Here is a 22,002-nt window from a genome sequence, read left to right on the forward strand (position 1 = left end):
CCCACTACACCGTGCTTCATCTAGAAAGCACTACAGGTCCCTGGCCGGGGTTTATGGGCAAGTTAATTCACCCCTCGGCTTCCCCAAGTGCTGACAGGGGCTGCCAACATTCCCCTGGATGCAGCCCATGTGCCGGTCAATCTGTGCAAGGGCCCCAAGCTGTGATAACAGCCCATCTTTCCTGGAGGCAGCCTGCTTTCTCTGGGGAAGGAGCATGTCCAGTCTGGGATGCTGGGATGAGGAGAGTTGGGGGACAACTGGACCTGATTTGGAGCCAGGAGTAATCTCCTATTTACACAGCTTGGTCTCACGTCCCGCTTCCACACGAGGTGAGGGAGCTGTCTTTCATTGACGGCTTTCCCTGTCCCCTGCCAGGTGGCTTTCCTGCCCCGCCGTCTCCACATCTGAGCTGTAGCCAGCAGAGCCTTTACAAAATCTCCCATCCTCACAGCTCTCCGAGGCGATAGGGTCTATTACTTACACGTGGGTGTCGCTTCTGCTCAAACAAGGAAAAGATTAAGAACAAAGTGCAAGGAAAAATGCTCCACGGCGCTAATTAAGGTTAGAATACAGATATTGTCTACAGAAAATCATACTGCAATAACCGCAGAAAAGGAGCATACTTGGCAGAATGACTAATTAAAGGCCATTAAATTATTCCATCACGCAACTGTTCTCAGAGAACAATTCTGTCTGGGATTTCTACAGTTCCTGCCAGGTAGCTGCTTATTCACTCATTTATTTCCTTATTGGTTGAGTCCCTGCTGGGTGCTTGGGAATAGACAAAAACGTTCGAATGGAAGACAGCTCCTGCCCATAACGGCATCTATAATCTAGAGGGGAAGACAAATTCAGCGAATATCAAAATTAATAATAATAATATCGATGGCATTTGTTAAGCACTTACTATGTGCAAAACACTGTTCTAAGTGCTGGGGGGGGGGATACAAGGTGATCAGGTTGTCCCACGTGGGGCTCACAGTCTTAATCCCCATTTTTTACAGATGAGGTTTCTGAGACACAGAGAAGTTAAGTGACATACCCAAAGTCACACAGCTGACAATTGGCGGAGCTGGGATTTGAACCCGTGACCTCTGACTCCCAAGCCCGTGCTCTTTCCATTGAGCCACGCTGCTTCTCAATTAGGAAATTCGGCCATTTCCCTGTCCTCTCCAGCCCCCAATGCCAGGGGGTACCAGCAAAATCCCTAACATTGTACAGAGCATTTTTTTCTGATCCAGTGGCAAGGAGTGGGAGAATTTGGGCCCTATAATGTGATAGACCTACTGGAGGGACCCAACATCATGAACCCCCCCACAGACTAAAAAGAACAACTGTGATATTTGTTAAGCACTTACTAGGTGCCAAGCATTGCACTAAGCACTGGAGTTGCTGCAAGATAATCAGATGGAATCAAGTCCCCATCCCACAAAGTGCTCTCAGACTAAGTAGGAGCAAGAACAGGCATTGAATCCTCATTTTACAGATGAGGAAGCTGAGGCCCAAAGAGGTTAAATGACTTGGCCGAGGTCAGAGTCTCTGACTTCTGGGCCCACGTTCTTTCCATTAGGCCATGTTACGTCTCAAATGGCAGGGGGGTCAAGCTGAGTTCTCTCTCGCACCTTTCTGCTCCTTCCAGTCTTAATCTAAGTGAGGGCACTTTGGAGGCACTCGTTTAGGTGACTACGGCTACATACACAAACCCACGAAAGCGAAAACAGCAACAGGAACCATAAACAACAAAGACAATATCACAGCAAGGGGCACTCTGTGTGTGTGTGTGTGTGTGTGTGTGTGTGTGTGTGTAGACTATGGTCAGAACTTGGGTCCCACTTTGGTGGGTGACTTCTGTCATCCACACGCATACTCAGTGACATAATAATAATAATAATAATAATGTTGATGGCATTTATTAAGTGCTTACTATGTGTGAAGGACTGTTCTAAGCACTGGGGAGGTTACAAAGTGATCAAGTTGTCCCATGGGGGGAGCTCACAGTCTTAATCCCCATTTTACAGATGAGGGAACTGAGGCCCAGAGAGTTTAAGTGACTTGCCCAAAGTCACCCATCTGACAATTGGCAGAGCCGGGATTTGAGCCCCTGACCTCCGACTCCAAAGCCCGGGCTCTTTCCACTGAGCCACGCTGCTTCTCGACATCATCTTCGAGCGGTAGACACGTGATAAGTTAGTGACAGAAGGGTTCCTGAAGAGGTAGCAGAGGCTCTGTGAAAAGGAAACAGAAAGGAGAGGGTGAATTGGAACGATTTGGGGAAAGGGGCTAAGGAAGCTGAAATTCTTTGAGAAATAGAATAATAATGATGGTATTTGTTAAACACTTACTATGTGCCAGGCCCTGTACTAAGCACTGGGGTGGATACAAGGAAGTTGGGTTGAACGCAGTCCCTGTCCCGCGTGGGGCTCACAATCTCAATCCCCGTTTTATAGATGAGGTAACTGAGGCCCAGAGAAGTGAAGTGACTTGCCCAAAGTCACACAGCAGACAAGCGGCAGAGGCGGGATTAGATCCCCTGCCCTTCTGATTCTCGGGTCCGTGCTCTATCCACTACACCATGCTGCTTCTCCTGTGTCCTTGTTGGGTAGGCACCAATGGGGAACAACCACTGGTCATGGCGTGGGGGGCCCTGTGGTTAAGCGGGGTACACTGAAGACCCTCACAGAAACCAGACGACCAGAAGCCTGTGATGTAACACGCAGTATGGCGGGCGCACCGTGTAACATAATCACATCACTGGCGGCATTTTGAAGAACAATGCAATCCTAAAAGGTCCTTCGGGGGGGCCCTCTGCCCTTTGTAACTTTTTTCTTTCTGGTCCCTGTGAACCCCATTTCCGAGCCATGGAACGAAACCACAGGGAGGTTGGGTGCTTCAGATGGCTGGCACTGTATCCGTGCTGGGCAGGGGCACAAAACAGCTGAAAACTGGACTGTCTGTTATAAAGTAGAACAAACAGCCACCCTCCCCGTGGGCCCTGAGAACTGACTGCAGGAGAGGTAGATCAGGAAGCTTCCAGATTGAGAACACCCCCCCACCACCCCTCCCATCTAATCTTCTCCATCTCATGCGCTTCTCTTTCAGGGCCAAGGCTGTTCACTGACTTTAACGCCTCCAATTCATGCCCTTCCAGCCTGGTCTGGCATTTATAATGCCCCATTACCGCAATCAATTGATCATGCTTATCAGGTACCTCCTGGTTGCAATATGGAGATAGCTCCAATAGGAGCTCACAATCTTACAGCGGGAGGGCAGACTCAGAATAATCGACAAATAGGTGAAGAAGAGACTGAAGGAGAGATACGTGGGGAAGCTAATGCTTAAATTTCAGAGAACGTGAAAGGGCCTCCCGCTCCACCCCACATCACCCACGCACCAGTTTTGATACATACTGGATGTCAGCATCACTAGATACTATATCCACTCTGATCCCAGCAACACTGACATCCCACTGTCTGATCACAACCTCCTTACCTGCCTTCTCTCCCACACCCTGCCTGTTACAAAACTTCCCTCTCCCATTAATTCACTCATTCAATCATATTGTTTGAGTGCTAACTGTGTGCAGAGCACTTGGGAAAGTACAATACAGCAATAAACAGACACATTCCCTGCCCACAACAAGCTTACGGTATAGATGGGGGAAACAGATATCAATACAAATAAATAAATGGCAGATATGTACATAAGTGTTACGGGGCTGGGAGGGAGGAAGAACAAAGGGAGCAAGTCTGGGTGACGCAGAATGGAGTGGGAGAAGAGGGGAAGGAGGGTGTTTAGTCAGGGAAGGCCTCTTGGAGATGTGCCTTCAATAAGGCTTTGAAGGACGGGAGAGTAATTGTCTGTCAGATTTAAGGAGGGAGGGCGTTCCAGGCCAGAGGCAGGATGTGGGCCAGGGGTCGGCGATGAGACAGGCAAGACTGAGGCACAGTGAGAAGGTTAGCACTAGAGGAGCGAAGCACATGGGCTGGGTTGTAGAGGAGAATAGCGAGATGAGGTATTGGGGCAAGGTGGTGGACTGCTTTAAAGCTAATAGTGAAGAGTTTTTGTTTGACGTGGAGAGACTTCTGATCTCTTGACTCCCTCCAACTATCCTAGGCCATCTTGCCCCCTTTGGACTCCCCTCCCAATCTCCCCTCTCTTGACATGCAAATTAACACCTTCAACTCCGCTCTGCTGAGCTCACCTCTCCGCAACCCTGACCTCCTTTCTCACACGGCTAACTCCCAGCCCTGCATTACCCCAACAATGTGCTTCCTTAAAGCTAGTCAGCGGGCGTTTCTACCAGATGGGAAGAAAATGGCTTACAACTTTGCCTCTGCCAGCAAAATGAGATCTGCAAAAAGTGCTCTAATTGATCCACCTGATAAGAACTGATGTGGCAAAAACGATAAGGGTGGAGGCAGGAGTTTCCTAGAAGAGTCTACCATATCTTTGTGGACACCACTAATTGTGTTTTTGCAGTTGGATTTCTCCATTGTGAACACCCAGTTAGCTCTCCTTTAAAGCAGAGGTTTTGTTCCTGTAGAAACCGAGGATAAGGAAAGCTGATATTTGTAGTACTCTCTGTACCTAATTCGGTGTGTCCATGCTCTTTTCTTCCAGCCCTTTGTTGCACTGTATCCAGACAGACATGCTTTGTCAGAAGAATTTTCCCCAATTCTGTTATCGCGTCCTATAAAAGTGTATCAAAAACACGTGCTCTGGCAGAACTGCATGTACTGGGACCATCTTATCAGTCGCCGAGAAACAGATTCTTTTCCTCCTTAATGCACCCTATTTAGTCTGATCCTGAGACAAATACTTGATATCGACTTGATGCATTCGGGTTGGCTTTGTTAACCGGGAATCTCTGTCCTTTGCTCCTCTTCCCTTTGCTCCTCTTCCCTTTCCCTCAGGGCTGAATTTTAGCCTAGTCTTTTCCCCCACTTCACTGTCACTTGCCCAGATCCTACCACAGTCCCTGGGAGAAGAAAGGGCTGAGGGAAATGCATGAATCCCTCTTGGCATTCTGGTTCTAATGGCTCTCGTCTTAGCCAGGTTCTTCCTTGTGCTGAGTGGGCCGTAAGGCTCACTGGATAGCCCAAGGAAAGCTTGGGGCTCCTCTTAAGTTTCCAGGCCTTCTGCCAGTTTACCGCTTGCCCTTTTCTCCAGGGTGGTAGAACAAGAGGCATGAAGAGACACCCACTCTCTTCTGGGCCACAGTGGAGGCATTCACACAAGGCCCTTTCTGCTACTCTCTCTGCTAGCCTCCAGTCGATTGTCTTGTGGCTGTCACCTAGCCCTGTGCCACAGCCTCCATTGCCTTCTGGTCCTCCCATTTGTCGAGGTCCGCTACCAACCCATCCTTCACACCCCCTTCGGCTTGGCCCGCATATCACATGGATACTGAAGGATGTGATCAGCCTTGGTCCCTGCCAGAAACCCGTCTACCTCCCATCTCCCAACCCACAGGGACGGGTTTGAGGGGGAGGTGATGATAGGACCACTGTCACCCCAGGATTTGGGCTGAAGTTATTATTTTCATCCCCAGAGCTTTTGGGGAGCTCGGTAGAGGCAAACAAGGAGTATAGCTGCAAGATGGTAGACAAAAAAATAGGACTGGAGAAGACACAGAAAAAGAGATGGATCAGCTTCTGAATGAGGATGGGCTAACTAGGTCATGACTCTTCAGTATGGATAAGTGCAGACAGGTGGACAGAGAGAACACAGAATTGGTTTTCCCCAAATTTCATCCAACCACCACTAAGTACAATCCCTGGCACATAATAAGTGCTTACCAAGTACCATTAAAAAAAAAGAGACTCCTTTTGGAGGGAGAGGGTGGCAGGTTCTAAGCAAACACAGACAAACACTTCTTACCCTGGGGAGGTGAGGATGTGGAATTGGTTCCCACAAGAAGCTGTGTGGTCAGAAACATCAGCCGATTCCAGAGTGGCTTGGATGGATCCGTTTTGGGTCACTGGAGGGAAAGTCAGGGGTGGAGAGGGTTCTTGGATGGTCCCCCCCTAACCATGAGAATAGGTTTCCAGGTGGGCAACCATCAGGTGGTTCCTCCTGATACCCCTGGTATCTGGTATCAGTCTGGTACCCCTGTGAGAGATAAATTCCAAGGTGGGATAGACCAGGGCACTGCCACAGGTTGGCACCACTCACACTTGTTATTCTTCAATCAGTGGCATTTATTGAGTGTCTGATATGTGCTAGGTACCATACTAAGCACTTGGGAGGATGCAGTAGAAGCAAGACACAAGTTCCCTGCCCTCAAGTGCTTAAAATCTAACTGGCGTGTTGGACAAAATTGTTTATGTTGGCAGAAAAACAAGTCTAAAGCAGGAAGTGGTACCAAAAAATCAGGACAAAACAACCGAACAGATAATTGAATGTACAGGAAAATATAGAAATAAAGAAAAATATGGATAGGCACACAAATTCTGAGGATAATTTTGAAGGAGACAAAAACTTAGGGTGGGCGTTGCTCTGATACGAATGTAGAGGGTGAGCTATTTGGGGAAGGCTTCCCAAAGGAGGTAGGATTTTTAGGAGGACTTTAAAAATTAGGAGAACTAGGTTCTGGTGGATTTGTCAAGGGAGGGAGTTCCCAACTGGAGGGAGAGCATGATCAGAGATTCAGTAAGTGAGTAGCTAAGGGTTCAAGACAAGACAGTTGACAGTCTTGCAACAGACTCTTTTTCTGGCTCACCTCCAAAGCCTAGAAGGACTTAATTCAGGCCCCCCTGGACCTGGTGGAGAGATTCTGCAGGAGGAAGCCATTCTCCCTCAGTGCCTTTTCAAAACCCAGCCCCAAGTTCACCCTTGCAATTAACATGAGAAGGTGGCACCACAGTGGTCACTGGACAAACCAGTGTTTAGGCTAATGGCAGTTTCCATCTGTCAAAGGGCCCCCATTAAAGAAGTGGCAGATTTAGCAATCAATCAATGGTATTTTTTGAACACTGAGTGTAGAGCATTCTTGGGCGAGGCAACAAAGCACCCCTACATCTCTCCTCCTAGGCATCCCAGCTGGGGTACCCCCCGCCCATCAATGTGCTACCTTGCCAGGTTGCTCTTCCCTTTCCTAGATATGGTGCCCCTCTCCCCCAGCCCCGACCCAACTGATGCCTTTGTCATCCTTTCGGCTCCGAATCCAGGCAGCTGCTGCTGGGGTGAGCAAATTCCCACTGGAACCACCCACTGATTCCCAGGGAATCCATGTGTCTGACGGTCTGACTTTCCTAGGGTAGTGGAAGTGGGTTTTGGGGGGACGAGGAGGAAGGCCTGGAGGAAACCAATCCCAAGCCAGCAGCATGTCAGCCACCTACACAGCCAGGAAAGGATTAATCACTAATATTTATTTTTATTAATGCCGGTCACCCCCGCTAGACTGTAAGCTCATGGTGATGATGATGATGGTATTAAGTGCTTACTATGTTCTAAGCATTCATTCATTCAATTGTATTTATTGAGCGCTTATTGTGTGCAGAGCACTGTCCTAAGTGCTTGGGAAGTACAAGTTGGCAACATATAGAGACGGTCCCTACCCAACAGCAGGCTCGCAGTTTAGAAGGGGGAGACAGACAACAAAACAAAACATATTAACAAAATAAAATAAAGAAAATAGTAAATAGGTACAAGTAAAATAAATAGAGTAATAAATCTGTACAAACATATAAACAGGTGCTGTGGGGAGGGGAAGGACGTAGGTTGGGGGGGATGGGGAGGGGGAGAGGAAGGAGGGGGCTCAGTCTGGGAAGGCCTCCTGGGGGAGGTGAACTCTCAGTAGGGCTTTGAAGGGAGGAAGAGAGCTAGCTTGGCGGATGTGCAGAGGGAGGGCATTCCAGGCCCGGGGGATGACGTGGGCCGGGGGTCGATGGCGGGACAGGTGAGAATGAGGTACGGTGAGGAGATTAGCGGAAGAGGAGTGGAGGGTGCAGGGTGGGCTGGAGAAGGAGAGAAGGGAGGTGAGGTAGGAGGGGGCGAGGTGATGGACAGCCTTGAAGCCCAGGGTGAGGAGTTTCTGCCTGATGCACAGATTGATTGGTAGCCACTGGAGATTTTTGAGGAGGGGAGTAACATGCCCAGAGCGTTTCTGCACAAAGATGATCCAGGCAGCAACGTGAATTATAGATTGAAGTGGGGAGAGACAGGAGGATGGGAGATCAGAGAGGAGGCTGATGCAGTAATCCAGTCAGATTAGGAAGAGAGATTGAACCAGCAGGGTAGCAGTTTGGATGGAGAGGAAAGGACGGATCTTGGCGATGTTGCAGAGGTGAGAGCGGCAGTTTTTGGTGGTGGATTGGATGTGAGGGGTGCACGAGAGAGCAGAGTCAAGGATGACACCAAGGTTGTGGGCTTGTGAGATGGGAAGGATGGGATAAATCCCAGATAAGCACTGGGATAGATACAAGGTTATCAGGTTGTCCCACGTGGGGCTCACAGTCTTAATCCCCATTTTACAGATGAGGTAACTGAGGCACAGAGAAGTGAAGTGACTTGCCCAAAGTCACCCAGCTGACAGGTGGCAGAGCCGGGATTAGAATCCATGACCTCTGACTCCCAAGCCCGGGCTCTTTCCACTAAGCCACGCTGCTGGGCAGGGAATGTAACTTCCAAATCTGTTATAACTATTCTCCCTAGCATTTAGTACAGTGTAGTACATACAGTAAGCGCTCAGTATATACAATTGATTGGTTGATGGAGCACTGAGACTGTATGCAGAGCATGTAGAGTGGACAATGGAGGAAAAAAAATATGGTCCCTGCCCTCAAGGAGGCTAGAGATAGGCACACATAACTATTTACAGATTCATTCCTTTGTTCATTCGTTCAATCATATTTATTGAGTGCTTACTATCTGCAGAGCACTGTACTAAGTACTTGGGAGAGTACAATACAACAATAAACAGACACATCCCCTGCCCGCAACGAGCTGAAAGTCTAAAGGAGGGGAGGCAGACATCAATACAAATAAATACATTGCAGGTATGTACATAGGTGCTGTGGGGCTGGGACTGGAGAAGGACAAAGGGAGCAAGTCAGGGCGACGCAGAAGGGAGTGGGAGACGAGGAAAGGGGAGGCTTAGTCGGGAAGGCCTCTTGGAGGAGATGTGCCTTCAATAAGGCTTTGAAGGTGGGGAGAGTAATCATCGGCCAGATTTGAGGAGGGAGGGTGTTCCAGGCCAGAGACAGGATGTGGGCTAGGGGTCGGCTGCAGGATAGACGAGATCAGGACACTGTGAGAAAGTTAGCACTAGAGGAACGAAGTGGGCAAGCTGGGTTGTAGAAGAAATGTAACGAGGTGAGGTAGGAGGGGGCCAGGTGATGGAGTGCTTTAAAGCCAATGCTGAGGAGTTTTTGCTTGATGGAGAAGTAGATGGGCAACCACTATATCTTTTTTGAGGAGTGACACGTCCTGAACATTTTTACAAAAAAATGATCCGGGCAGCAGAGTGAAACACAGACTGGAGTTGGGAAAGACAGGAGGCTGGGAGATCAGCAAGGAGGCTGATGCAGTAATCCAGGCAGGATAGAATGAGTGATTGTATTAACGTGGTAGCAGTTTGGATGGAGAGAAAAGGATGGATTTTAGCCAGGTTGTGAAGGTGGGACCGACAGGATTTAGTGATGGCTTGAATACGTGGGTTGAATGAGAGAAAGGAGTCAAGGATAACACCAAGGCTATGGGCTTGTGAGACAGGAAGGATGGTGGTGCCGTCTACAGTAAAGTCAGAGGGAGGGCAGGGTTTGGGTGTGAAGATAGGGAGTTTTGTTTTGCAGTGTGAAGCTTGTGTGAAGCTTGAGGTGTCGGGAGGACAACCAAGTAGAGATGATAAGAGGAAATGCGAGACCACAGAGAGGGAGAGAGATCAGGGCTGGAGATGTAGATTTGGGTATCATTCGAGTAAAGGTGGTAGTTGAAACCATGGGAGCAAATGAGTTCTCCAAGGGAGTGGGTGTAGATGGACAGTAGAAGGGGAACCAGAACTGAACCTTGAGGAACCCCCACAGTCAGGAGGTGGGAGGCCGAGGAAGAGTCCGTGAAGAAGACTGAGAATGAACGGCCAGAGAGATAAGAGGAGAACCAGAAAAGAGCCTAGAACAGTGCTTGGCACATAGTAAGCACTTAACAAATACCGTCATTATCGTTATTATTATTATTATAAGAGGGAACAGGAGGAAGAAGAGAGATCCACCTGGTGCTAGCCAGAGAATGCACAGATGAATGTGACTAAATAAGCAAGTAAGTAGGGTTGAGAGATGGCTAAGTGCCAAGGCTGGCTGTTGGGATAACACAAGCTGGGGAGGGGGATTTTAGTTTGGAGGGCTTTCTGAAGAAGGGGGATTTCAGGAGAGTTTCAAAGATGGAGAGAGCTGCTATCTGGTGGCTGTCAAAAGGAAGTTCCAGGGCCAGAGCAAAGGATCGGAGGTGGGAGAAGCAAGAGCAAAGCCCAGGAAGATGTGCTTGGGAGTGTGGCCTAATGGAAAGAGCCTAGGCCTGGAATTCAGAGTATCTAGGTACTAGGTACAGAGAAGCAGCGTGGCTCAGTGGAAAGAGCCTGGGCTTTGGAGTCAGAGGTCATGGGTTCTAATCCCGGCTCTGCCATTTGTCAGCTGTGTGACTTTGGGCAAGTCACTTAACTTCTCTGTGCCTCAGTTCCCTCATCTGTAAAATGGGGATTAGGACTGTGAGCCCCACATGGGACAACCTGATTACCTTGTATTCCCTCCAGAGCTTAGAACAGTGCTTGGCACATAGTAAGCGCTTAACAAACACCATCATCATCATCATAGTAAGCGCTTAACAAATGCCATCATTATTATCATTGTTATTATTATTATCATCCCCTACTCTGCCATTCTCCTACAGTGTGGCCTTTGGCAAGTTACTTAACTTTTCAGTACCTCAGCTTCCTCATCTGTAAAATGGGGATTCAATACCAGTTCTCCTTCATCCTTAGACTGTGAGCCCCATAAGGGACAGGGATTATGTCTGACCTGATTACTGTGTTTTTAACCCATTAAACACCATTAAACAAACAAACTTGGCACTAAGTATGGTGGTTGGCACAGAGTAAACACTTTAATACCACAATTACTACTATTATTATTACTACCTGGGGCTCACAGTCTTAAGGCAGAGGAAAACAGGCATTTAAGACACTTTGTAAGTGACAAAACTGAGGCCTAAAGAAGTTAAAATGACTTGCCCAAATCCACGCAACCGATAAACGGCATTAGAATCCAGGCCCTCTGATTCCCAGGTCCGTGCTCTTTCCACTAGGCCAAACTGCTTCTCAATACAATCGTCCGTTAGCCTGACTGTCTACTGTGGACCCTTCGTCCCCGCTGGCTAAAGTATTCTGAGAAATCAGGGATCTTGGGGCTGGTTCAAACTTGACAGTTCCAGCCTTCTATGCTCTTTCTGCTCTGTACACATTACACACTTAAATACTACTACTATTACTACTGCAACTACTACTATACTCCTCCTCCTCCTCCAACTACCACTATTCCAGGTCCTGAGGTGTGTGTCAGAATTAACCCTGCTCAGGGCCGGCCTTCCCCAATCCCCAGTCTGTTTGGGGGTCATCTTCCTGGCTGATGCTTGGAGAAACTGGACCTTTCTTTGGCTTCGCGTTCCGGTTTCTCCCAAGAAACTGGGAGTGTGATCTTTGCTAGAGAAGAGCCCAAGGCAGGGGGCTAGGGAGACCACTACAGAGGGGGTCACTTGAGAAGGCAGGCCCAGACAATGTTTAAGGCATCAACAGGAAAGGGGGCAGGTTTACTGGGACTGAATTGTCGGGGTGGGTGAGTTTTTCCTCTGCATTTTATTTTATTCTATTTTATTTTTTTCAATGGCATTTATTAAGCTCTTACTATGAGCAAAGCACTGTTCTAAGCGCTGGGGAAGTTACAAGGTGATCAGGTTGTCCCACATGAGGCTCACAGTCTTAATCCCCATTTTACAAGATGAGGTAACTGAGGCCCGGAGAAGTTAAGTGACTTGCCCAAAGTCACACAGCTGACAAGTGGCGGAGCCGGGATTTGAACCCATGACCTCTGACTCCAATCAATCAATCAATCAATCAATCAATTGCATTTATTGAGCGCTTACTGTGTGCAGAGCTCTGTACTAAGTGCTTGGGAAGTACAAGTTGGCAACATATAAAGACAGTCCCTACCCAACAGTGGGCTCACAGTCTAAAAGGGGGAGACAGAGAACAAAACCAAACATACGAACAAAATAAAATAAATAGAATAAATATGTACAGGTAAAATAAATAAATAAATAAATAGAGTAATAAATAAGTATGTGCAAAGCACTGTTCTAAGCACTGGGAGGATTCAAGGTGATCAGGTTGTCCCACGTGGGGCTCCAATCTTAATCCCCATTTTCCAGATGAGGTAACTGAGGCACAGAGAAGTTAAATGACTTGCTCAAAGTCACACAGCTGACAATTGGCGGAGCTGGGATTTGAACCCATGAACTCTGACTCCAAAGCCCGGGCTCTTTCCACTGAGCCACGCTGCTTCCCAACTACTCCCAGTTGTGAGCACCCTGGAGACATCTCTCCCCCACACACACACACAAATACACACACCCTGTTACCCTAGAGGGCCAGCCTCTGAGGGAGCAGGCAGCCAGGAGTCACCACTTCCTGGTTTATTTCTCCATCCAAACTTCATCTCAGGACCTCCCCTGGGGTCTGTGGAGCCATGCTGAGACTCCTATTTGAAATAAATAATTATGGTACTTGTTAAGCTCTTATTATGTGCCAAGCAATATTGTAAGCACTGGAGTGGATACTAGTTATTCAGATTGGACACCATCCCTGTCCCACATGGGGCTCGCATTCTTAATCCCCATTTACCAAGTACTCCCCCCTTCTGCTTGCTTTCGTAGGCCTAGTAGACCGGGCCTCACTCCCTTCGGGTCAGCGGGTTTCCTTGGAGGGTGCGGGGCAGTTGGGTGCAGGGGGATCAGCCGCGGCTGGCACTGAGCTCCCCTCCCCTGGGTTACAGATGGTGCTCATGGAAATGGCTCTGGAGGGAGAGGCGGCCTAGCCAACGCCGTACTGCTCCGGTCAGCCCCCAACGCAGTATCCCCCAGGCCAGGCCAAGCTGCAGGAGAGCCAGGTAAGATGCCCACCCGTTGGCTCCTGAAGTGGCAGGGTAACCCTGGCCTTGTGCCAATGGTCCTGCCTTCCTCCTCTGGATACTTCCAGGCCATCAAGGGTCAGAGCAATTAGCAGGTGGGAAATTAGCAGGAGGGGAGGGGTGCCACTGGGGTACTGAGCCGGCTGGCCCGATTCCTATCCCTCCAAGGGGGGCCCGGCTCCAGGCCCCAGTCCTGTGCCAGCCCAGAATGAAGGAGAAGGCTCCCCTGGGGCAGAAGGGGGGTGCCTGGTTGAGGCTGGAAGGTAAGGGAGTCCAGGGTCATTCATTCATTCATTCAATCGTATTTATGGAGCACTTACTGTGTGCTGAGCACTGTACAAAGCATTTGGGAAGTACAAATCGGCAACAAATTGGTCCCCTGGGAAAGTCAAGGGGTAGTCAGGGGTGAGGGATCCAGTCTGGGTCAGAGAGGGAGCCTTTAAAGAGTGGGAATTCCTTTCCTTCCTACCGTTTGTCCAGCAAACCAGGGCACCCTTCTGCTCCTACGAGCCCTCCTCCCAACCAGAGAGGCATGGGAGCTGCCACAGGGAAGGAGAGGGCGGGCGGGGTGATGCAGGGACTCCCCACTCCCGGCAGCCTGAACCCTGCACAAGCGCAGCCGTCAGAGCCCCGCCGGCCGAGGGGCCGGGCCCCCGAGCATGGCCCTCGGGCCGGACGGCTCTGGGAGCCTGGGGTGGCGGCCTTGTCTGTCTCCCCAGCATCCATGGCCAGCTCCGGGCCTCCAAAGAAGCGCCACCGAGGATGGTTTCCTGGCTCCCCTGGCCCCCCGCCTGCCCTGGTGGTGCCCGTTCCTGCGGTGAGGCCTCTGGCACGCACGGGTGAGACTTTGGCAAAGGCACAGGAGGCAGAAAGCAGGGCGAGTATATCCGGATACCTCGTCCCTTCCCCACGCCCGGGGTCTGCCCCGGTCAAAGAGCCAGCTGACCCTTTCTGCCCTCTCACCTGCTGTACAGCAGTTGCAGCCCCCAAGCCCTCCCACGGACACCCTTGTCCTCCCACCCCAAGATGCCTGCCTCCAACCTCGATCATGAGAAAGCTTGGGAGGCTCCGGGTGGAAAACCATGCTGGCTGGGAACTGTCTCCTTCTCCAGCTGCTGGCAGCACTGGAGCACTGAGGGGCTACCCTTCTCCGTCCTGCCTCATCCTCCCCAGCACCTGGGTGTCCAGCCGGGGTGCCCGTCCCATTCCCGGGTCTCTGTGGCTCAGATGAAGGAGGTGTTTTGACCTACTGTGTTGGTGCAGCCAGGATAAGCGGGAGGTAAAGGTGGCAGCACAGGCTGTTCCCAGCAACCAGGACTTCTTGCTTTAAGAGTTCATTCATTCAGTCGTATTTATTGAGCGCTTACTGTGTGCAGAGCACTGTACTAAGCTCTTGGGAAGTACAAGTTGGCAACATATAGAGACGGTCCCTACCCAACAACGGGCTCACAGTCTAGAAGGGGGAGACAGACAACAAAACAAAACATGTGGAAGGTGTCAAGTCATCAGAACAAATAGATCCAAAAGGTCCACCCCCCAGCTCTGCCCACCCTGAGGCCCCCAGTCCCAAGCAACGGCCCAGCCCCACCACATTCCTACCCTGGCCAACAGTAGCCCCAGGGAGCTGGGGAACGATCCTGTTGCCCTGTTTCAGTCTAGCAAGTTCACATAGGGTGCGGGAGTTGGAGCGGGAGTGGGGATGGAAGTTCTCTCTCCCTGCCTGTGGTGCTCTGGGGAGGGATGTCCACCCTAGCTCCCTCACCCCGGCTCTGCCACGCCCGTCCTCTTCCCACAGAGCCCCTCCTCTCGGTCCCTGTGGCTCCAGCCGTGGTAACGGGAATTTTGCACCCTCGCCCCATCCCGGCAGGGGAGACTGTCATCGTCCCCGAAAACCTGTTGAGCAACTCAGGAGTCCGACCTGTCATCCTCATAGGTGAGTTTGGACCTGGCGGGGGGGAGACGGACACGCAAGCCACCCAAAGGTATGTGCTGTGGCTGTGTCCAGTGGCTAGGTCTGACCAGCGGGTCCAGGGCCATTCTGGGCTGGTCCAGGAGGCAAAGACCATCCCACATGTGATCGGAAACCTGGGACACAGGACAGTAGTCTCAGTAAGCCACTGGGGCACCAACTGTCCTGGTCTGAATTTCCCTAAAGCTCTTGGACTGAAATGTCTCAGGGAACTTCCCCTTGGGGACCCCAGCATCTCCCCACATCTGGTCACACAGGCGGCCACCCCTGCCAACCGGGCTGGGAGGGAAGGAGGGATGATAGGAAGAAGGAAGGGTGAAAGGAATGGAAGGAGGGAGGAACAGATGGATGGAGGGACAGACGGAAGGAAGAGCATGGGCCTCGGAATCAGAAGGACTGGGTTCTAATTCCGGCTCTGCCACTGGTCTTCTGTGTGACCTTAGGCAAGTCTCTTCACTTCTCTGTGCCTCAGTTCCCTCATCTGTAAAATGGGGATTAAGACCGTGAGCCCCATGTGGAACAGGGACACACTTCACTTCTGTGTACTTCAGTTCCCTCATCTGTAAAATGGGGATTAAGACTGCGAGCACCACATGGGACAGGGACTGGGGCCCATCAGATTAGCTTATATCTACCCCAGCACTTTAGAACAGTGCTTGACACATAGTAAGTGTTTAATACAACCATCATCAAGAGCAAGAGGATGGATTGGGGGACATCTGAGGGACAGAGGGAAACAGGGCTGGAGTGGAGGTTGTTGGGTTGATTCAGACTGACCTGGCATTGTGACTTCCTCATAAATGCGTGTCGGTCCAAGTTCCTTCCCTACCGCTCCCATGACCCCCGAGGGACTCCCCTGGGACTTTCTTCAGAGAAAGAGAAGAGGTGCCATCTCTGTCTTCAAGGAGCTGGTAATTCTTGAGGCAGAGATAAGAGAGGCCTACACAGATGGCCCTCCTGGCAGAACCTGCTGATCAGCGCTTAGAACAGTGCTTTGCACATAGTAAGCGCTTAATAAATGCCATCATTATTATAAAAGATCTGGACACCCCCTACCCACCCAATTCCAGGGGCTTCCTGCCTGCATTGCCCAGAGGTCTCCCCAGCACTCTGCCCCTGGGATGCAGGGGATAGGGAGGAGAGGTGGTTCCCTCTTCCTTGCCTTGGTTCATTCGCGACGTTTGAGCTTTCCCAACAGGTTACGGCACTTTACCCTATTTCTACGGGAATGTCGGTGATATCGTGGTGAGCCCCTTGCTGGTGAATTGCTACAAGATCCCTCCGCTGGAGAATGGAGACTTGGAACCCCTGGGTCTGACAGGCAGCCAGCTCCTCAGTGTGGAAAACATGATTCTGTTGACAATTCAATATCTGGTGCGGCTGGGTAAGCCATCGCAGATGCTCTGTGCTTTCCTTGGCTCTCTCTCTCTCTCTCCCCATCTCTCTTTCTCCCCCCATTTCAGTCTCATTCTCAGCCCTCAACCAACCAATCAAGCTATTGATGGTATTTACTGAGCACTTACTTTGTGCAGAGCACTGTACTAAGTGCTTGGGAAAACACAATATGCCCCAATGAGGCTGGAACCAGACTTCCTGTACTCTTGAGGCCAAGGTATTCAGCACTCTGCATTCCCCATCCCCACTGCCAGAGCCATGTGGCTTCCCAAGGGCTCCTGACGTAATCCGTCTTTCTCCCCGCCAACGCTCGGAGTGATTGTCTCCCCTAACCCAGATGAGGCCTCAGTTACCTCATCTGTAAAATGGGGATTAAAATTGTGAGCCCCCCGTGGGACAAGCTGATCACCTTGTATCCCCCCCAGCGCTTAGAACAGTACTTTGCACATAGTAGGAGCTTAACAAATGCCATCATTATTATTATCATTATTATCCCAAGCCTTTCCTCTCTCCCACCTCCTCACCCTGTGGCCCTCTTTCTGAACACTCCCCTTTCTCGTCACCACAATTTGTGCAAAATGGCCTTCCAGAAAGAACACGAGCCTAAGAATCAGGGGACCTGGGCTCTAACCCTGGCTCTGTCGCTTCCCTAGTGCGTGAGCTTGGAAAAGCCACTTAACAATTTCCTCATTTGTAAATTGGGTATTAAATACCTGTTTTGTTGCCAACTTGTACTTCCCAAGCGCTTAGTACAGTGCTCTGCACACAATAAGCACTCAATAAATACGATTGAATGAATGAATGAATGTTCTCTCTCCCCCTTATTCTTTCATTCAATTGTATTTATTGAACGCTTACTGTGTGCAGAGCACTGTACTAAGCGCTTGGGAAGTACAAGTTGGCAACATGTAGAGACGCTCCCTACCCAACAATGGGCCCCTTAGTGAGACCAGGTGGAACAGGCACTGTGTATGCTTGATTATCTAGTATCTACCCAGAACTTGGGACAGGGCTGGACACCTAGTAAATTTTTAACAAATTCCACAGTTATTATTATTATCACCATTACTATCATTTTTATTATTAATAATAATCCTGTCTCTGCCTGCTCTGTGACTTGAAAAATGGGGATTAAATCCCTGTGTGCCTACCAACTCTGTTGCATTTTACTGTCCCAAGAGCTTAGCATAGTGTTTTACATTCAGTAAATGCTCAACTAATGTCACTGATAGTCTCCCTCTTCCTTGAGAAGCAGCGTGGCTCAGCGGAAAGAGCCTGGGCTTGGGAGTCAGAGGTCGTGAGTTCTAATCCCAGCTCTGCCACCTGTCAGCTGTGTGACTTCGGGCAAGCCACTTCATTTCTCTGTGCCTCAGTTACCTCTTCCGTAAAATGGGGATGAAAACTGTGAGGCCCACGTTGGACAACCTCATTACCTTGTATCCACCCCAGAACAGTGCTCGGCACATAATAAGTGCTTAACAAATAACATAATTATTATTATTATTATTAGATATGATCCCTGTGAGGGACACAAGCTGTCTGATCTGACTACCTTGAATCCAGCCCAGAAATTAGTACAATGCTTGGCGCATATTAAGTGCTTGACAAATACCCATCCTTCCCTCACCCTGCAAAGAGAGGATCCACTGACCCTCTGGAATTCAGGCTGTTGCTGGGCCCCCCCATCTTGGACCAGATGAAAAAGGCCTGGGCTAGGGAAGGAGGTTATCCAGGCCAGGTCATCCCTCGCCAGGAAGACACAGTCGGTGTTAAACCCAACAGGCTGGTGTTCCTGGCTCTAATTCCCACTGGACCTGGGAATTATCTCTGTGAGGAGTCCTCGCATGTTGTTCCCTCTCCTTCTCGCTCTACCATGGGCATAGTTTCCCAGGGCCCAGCTGGACTCTGAGGGCTACTGTCACCCACTCTAGCCCTGCGAGGTTGCTCTCTGCACAACCCAGAGAGTGAAATAGCAGCCCAAGGCTACCACAGCAATGCTGGGGCCGGTAGCATGTGCTTCCGTGTCTGCCCCCACCCTCCAACTGACACCGCAGCCGGGGCTGAAAATGCCTAAGACCTCAGAAACCCAGGGGTCAGGGATGTCTCCACACCCAGCCTAGGCCCTCAACCATCCGGCTTTGCCCCCACGGGCCTGGCTTCAGGCGGGTGAACATGGGCAGACTCTGCTCAGTTAGCTCCTGGTGCCCCTCGTGGGTACCAGGCCTGCCTTTGCCCATCTGGAAGTAACAGACACCCCAAGTAACGCAGGGGACACAGCATAAGATAACATAGAGAAGCGGTGTGGCTTAGTGGAAAGAGCCCGGGTTCTAATCCCACCTCTGCCACTTGTCAGCTGTGTGACCTTGGGCAAGTCACTTGACTTCTCTGGGCCTCAGTTACCTCATCTGGAAAATGGGGAGGAAGACTGTGAGCCCACGTGGGACAACCTGGTTACCCCAGCGCTTAGAACAGTGCTGGGCACACAGTAAGTGCTTAACAAATACCAACATTATTATAAGGTAATGATACCATAGGGAACGTTTGACAGAAATCCACAGAAACCGACTGTTTCCCCCATGGAGACCCCTGCGCCTCCCCGCTTCTTGCCCCGATAAGTTGTGTCCAATGGCTTCCAAATTCCTGGGAATTTAAACATTGCTTCCCAGCCATGGGATTCAGCAGCAGGAGCTGATGTGGAAGAGGCTCGGCAGTTGGACATAAAAATCCCGGTCCTAAAGGGGTCCAGGGCTGTAGCAGTACCAGACAAGGGGCACGCCGGCTGAAAACCGCACTGGCCAGGATAAAACCGATGAAAGATCACCCTCCTGTCCACCTTCTAACATGGAGACTCCCCAAGGGCCCCACTCACAGTGAGACCACTACCACTTGATCGATACTCGAGGAAGCGAGGGAGAGGGAGTCAGGCTAAGCTGGAAGCAATGACTCTGGGAAGATTTCGAGAAGCCCAGATGGACTGCCAGTTTCTGTTTATGATTTTTGATTCTTTTTCAACTAGGTCCTGATCAAATACCTCTCAGAGAAGAATTTGAGCAGATCATGATGAAAGCGATGCAGGAATTTACTCTGAGAGAGAGATCCTTGCAGATGAGTGCTCAGTGTGTCCCCGTCTCACCGGGGCAGCTCCCCTGGCTTGCGAGGCTCATCGCCAGCGTCTCGCAAGACTTGGTGCACGTGATTGTTACTCAGAATTCTCTGGCTGAGGGCATCTCAGAGATACTGAGGTCTCTCAGTGAAATGAGACTCCAGCAAAGACTGCCAGACTACGTTGTGGCCATTTGCGCATCAAAGATCAGAGGGAATGAATTTTGTGTAATAGTCTTAGGTGAGTCACTCTCTCAATCTCTTACTGTTTTGGTGTCCCAGTTAATCTTTCTCCTCCTCCTTCCCTCCTTCCTCCTCTGCCACTCTCCTTTTTCTGTTTCTCCATCCTCCTCCTCTTTCTCCTCCTCCTCTTTCTCCACCTCTTCCTTCTTCCCTTCCTCAGATTGGCCCCATGCCTGGGAACTTGTTCACTGCCTAATTAGTGCTGAACCCGAGGGCTGCCAGGGGTGCCATTGAGTTTGGTAAAGGTTTGGCCGTAGGTCCCCGATTTCACTGGAAAGGGGTTCCATTTTGAAACGCTGTCGCTTACTGACTTGAAAAAATAATTGAGTCTGGCTCCTAGGGGTCTTTTCCAAAACATCAGCTACCTCAGGGTTTGTAGGGGTGGAGTGAGGGGATGGGCAATATATGTTGCCAGCTTGTACTTCCCAAGTGCTTAGTACAGTGCTCTGCACACAGTAAGCGCTCAATAAATACAATTGATGATGATGATGATGGGCAAGGACATCAGTCTCTGCTCCCATCCCTTGCCACCTCCCATCAACCCTTGCCAACTCCCATCAACCCTTGCCAACTCCTGTCAACCCTTGCCACCTCCCATCAGGACTGTGTCCAACATGATTAGCTTGTAATCTAGCAGTAAGCGCTTAACAAATATCATCATCATCATCATTATTATTATTATTATCAACTTGCAAAGCCTAGCAGGGCCCAGGGAGTGATCCTGAGTGATTCTGGGTGACTCTTGCTCTGATTCTCAGGTCAGTACCAGTCCCGGGCCCTGGCAGAGAGCATGCTCACCACAAGTGAGTTTTTGAAGGAGATTAGCTACGAGCTCATCACGGGCAAGGTCAGTTTCCTGGCATCGCATTTCAAAAACACGTCGCTAGGTAAGTAAGCCCGAGAACAGCAGGTGACCCATTCCAATGGGGTTTTTCAGGGCGGATGCCGACCGGCAAGCCGGGCTGGGCAGTGACCTCTGATGGTTCAGGGGGCTTCACCGAAAGGGCCCAGCCAGGGGGGACGGTTTCTTACTGAGAAGCTGTGTACCAGGAATCCAGCTTGGGAGAGGATGGTTTCACCTGGCTGGCAGTGTGGGTTGACAGCATGGGCCAGCTGGGTCATGGCTCGCTCTCCCCTTCGGTCACCATCTTCGCAACAGGTGACAACCTAGACAAGCTTCTGGAGAAGATGCAGCAGAGAAGAGGAGACAACGTGGTCACGCCTTTCAACGGTGACGTTAATGAGTGTGTGCCGTCCCAGGAGGCTGCCACCATGCTGCCCATCCGAAGCCGGGGTAATGTGGATGACGGAGGAGGGCGGGGGCGTGGAGGGGGGCCTAGCCCTTCCCCCAACACCGGGGCCTTTCCCAAGATGGTTGTGTTGGGGACGGATGTCTGGGGAAGACAGGAAGTCCCTGGGGGTCTCGGGGAGAGAACCCATAGTCTGCTTCTCAATGATTTCAAAGGATGGATTTTGATCCCTGGGACTCTAACGCACAGAGGTGTTCTGTCGTTGCTGGGCTGACAGGCTGAGTCACACAGTGCTTGTCGAAATAGTTCAGAGCTGTACTGGAGACCACCTTTCCTGAGGCAGGAGTAGTCCACCTGGATCTCTGCTCACCTGGTGGTCTTGGGGACCATGAAGGGAAGGACAGGGGCCCTCAGCTACATCTGAGCCTCGGGAGCAACTTTGGAATATCTTTTGTTTTGGGAGAGAATTGGGGTCCCGCTAATGGGAGAGTGACAAGGGATTAAACAGATGGTGACCAGATGGAGCAGTACCCACTGCCGGTCCTCGGGCTTGGGATAGGAATATCTCCCATCCAACGGGTAGTAAGCGCTTAATTATTATTAGTAAGCTAATTATTATTATACTGGGAACATGGACACATCCTCCTGTAGCTGGAGGGCATCAGGCAAAGGTTCATTTTGGGGTGAGAGCCTGACTGCCCATTGGCCATAACTTAACTCTGGCCTGCAGGCAAAGTTTGATGCTGGCTCTGGGGCTTGGGGGAGGCGATTTTCCCGATTTCACTGTATGTCCGGAGAGACATAAATGCCTCCCCTGCCTCCCTCCACCAAGCTTGGGTGGCCTCTTCAAGGACCAACACCCTGAAGGCTA

At 50.5% G+C, this 22,002-nt stretch overlaps 1 protein-coding gene across 1 annotated transcript in view; it reads left to right on the forward strand.

The window, feature by feature from the left end:
* Window positions 1–22,002, forward strand: part of GREB1L (GREB1 like retinoic acid receptor coactivator) — a 142,298-nt gene that overhangs the window by 59,576 nt on the left and 60,720 nt on the right. Inside the window, exons 7-13 of the mRNA XM_038766766.1 lie at window positions 13,038–13,151; window positions 13,892–14,011; window positions 14,968–15,105; window positions 16,340–16,525; window positions 19,553–19,879; window positions 20,640–20,768; window positions 21,041–21,175. Of these exons, the coding sequence (XP_038622694.1) occupies window positions 13,038–13,151; window positions 13,892–14,011; window positions 14,968–15,105; window positions 16,340–16,525; window positions 19,553–19,879; window positions 20,640–20,768; window positions 21,041–21,175 (1,149 nt within the window). The remainder of the gene's footprint in view (window positions 1–13,037; window positions 13,152–13,891; window positions 14,012–14,967; window positions 15,106–16,339; window positions 16,526–19,552; window positions 19,880–20,639; window positions 20,769–21,040; window positions 21,176–22,002) is intronic.

This window comes from Tachyglossus aculeatus, chromosome 25, assembly GCF_015852505.1.
Source record: "Tachyglossus aculeatus isolate mTacAcu1 chromosome 25, mTacAcu1.pri, whole genome shotgun sequence".
Classification (NCBI taxonomy): domain Eukaryota; kingdom Metazoa; phylum Chordata; class Mammalia; order Monotremata; family Tachyglossidae; genus Tachyglossus; species Tachyglossus aculeatus.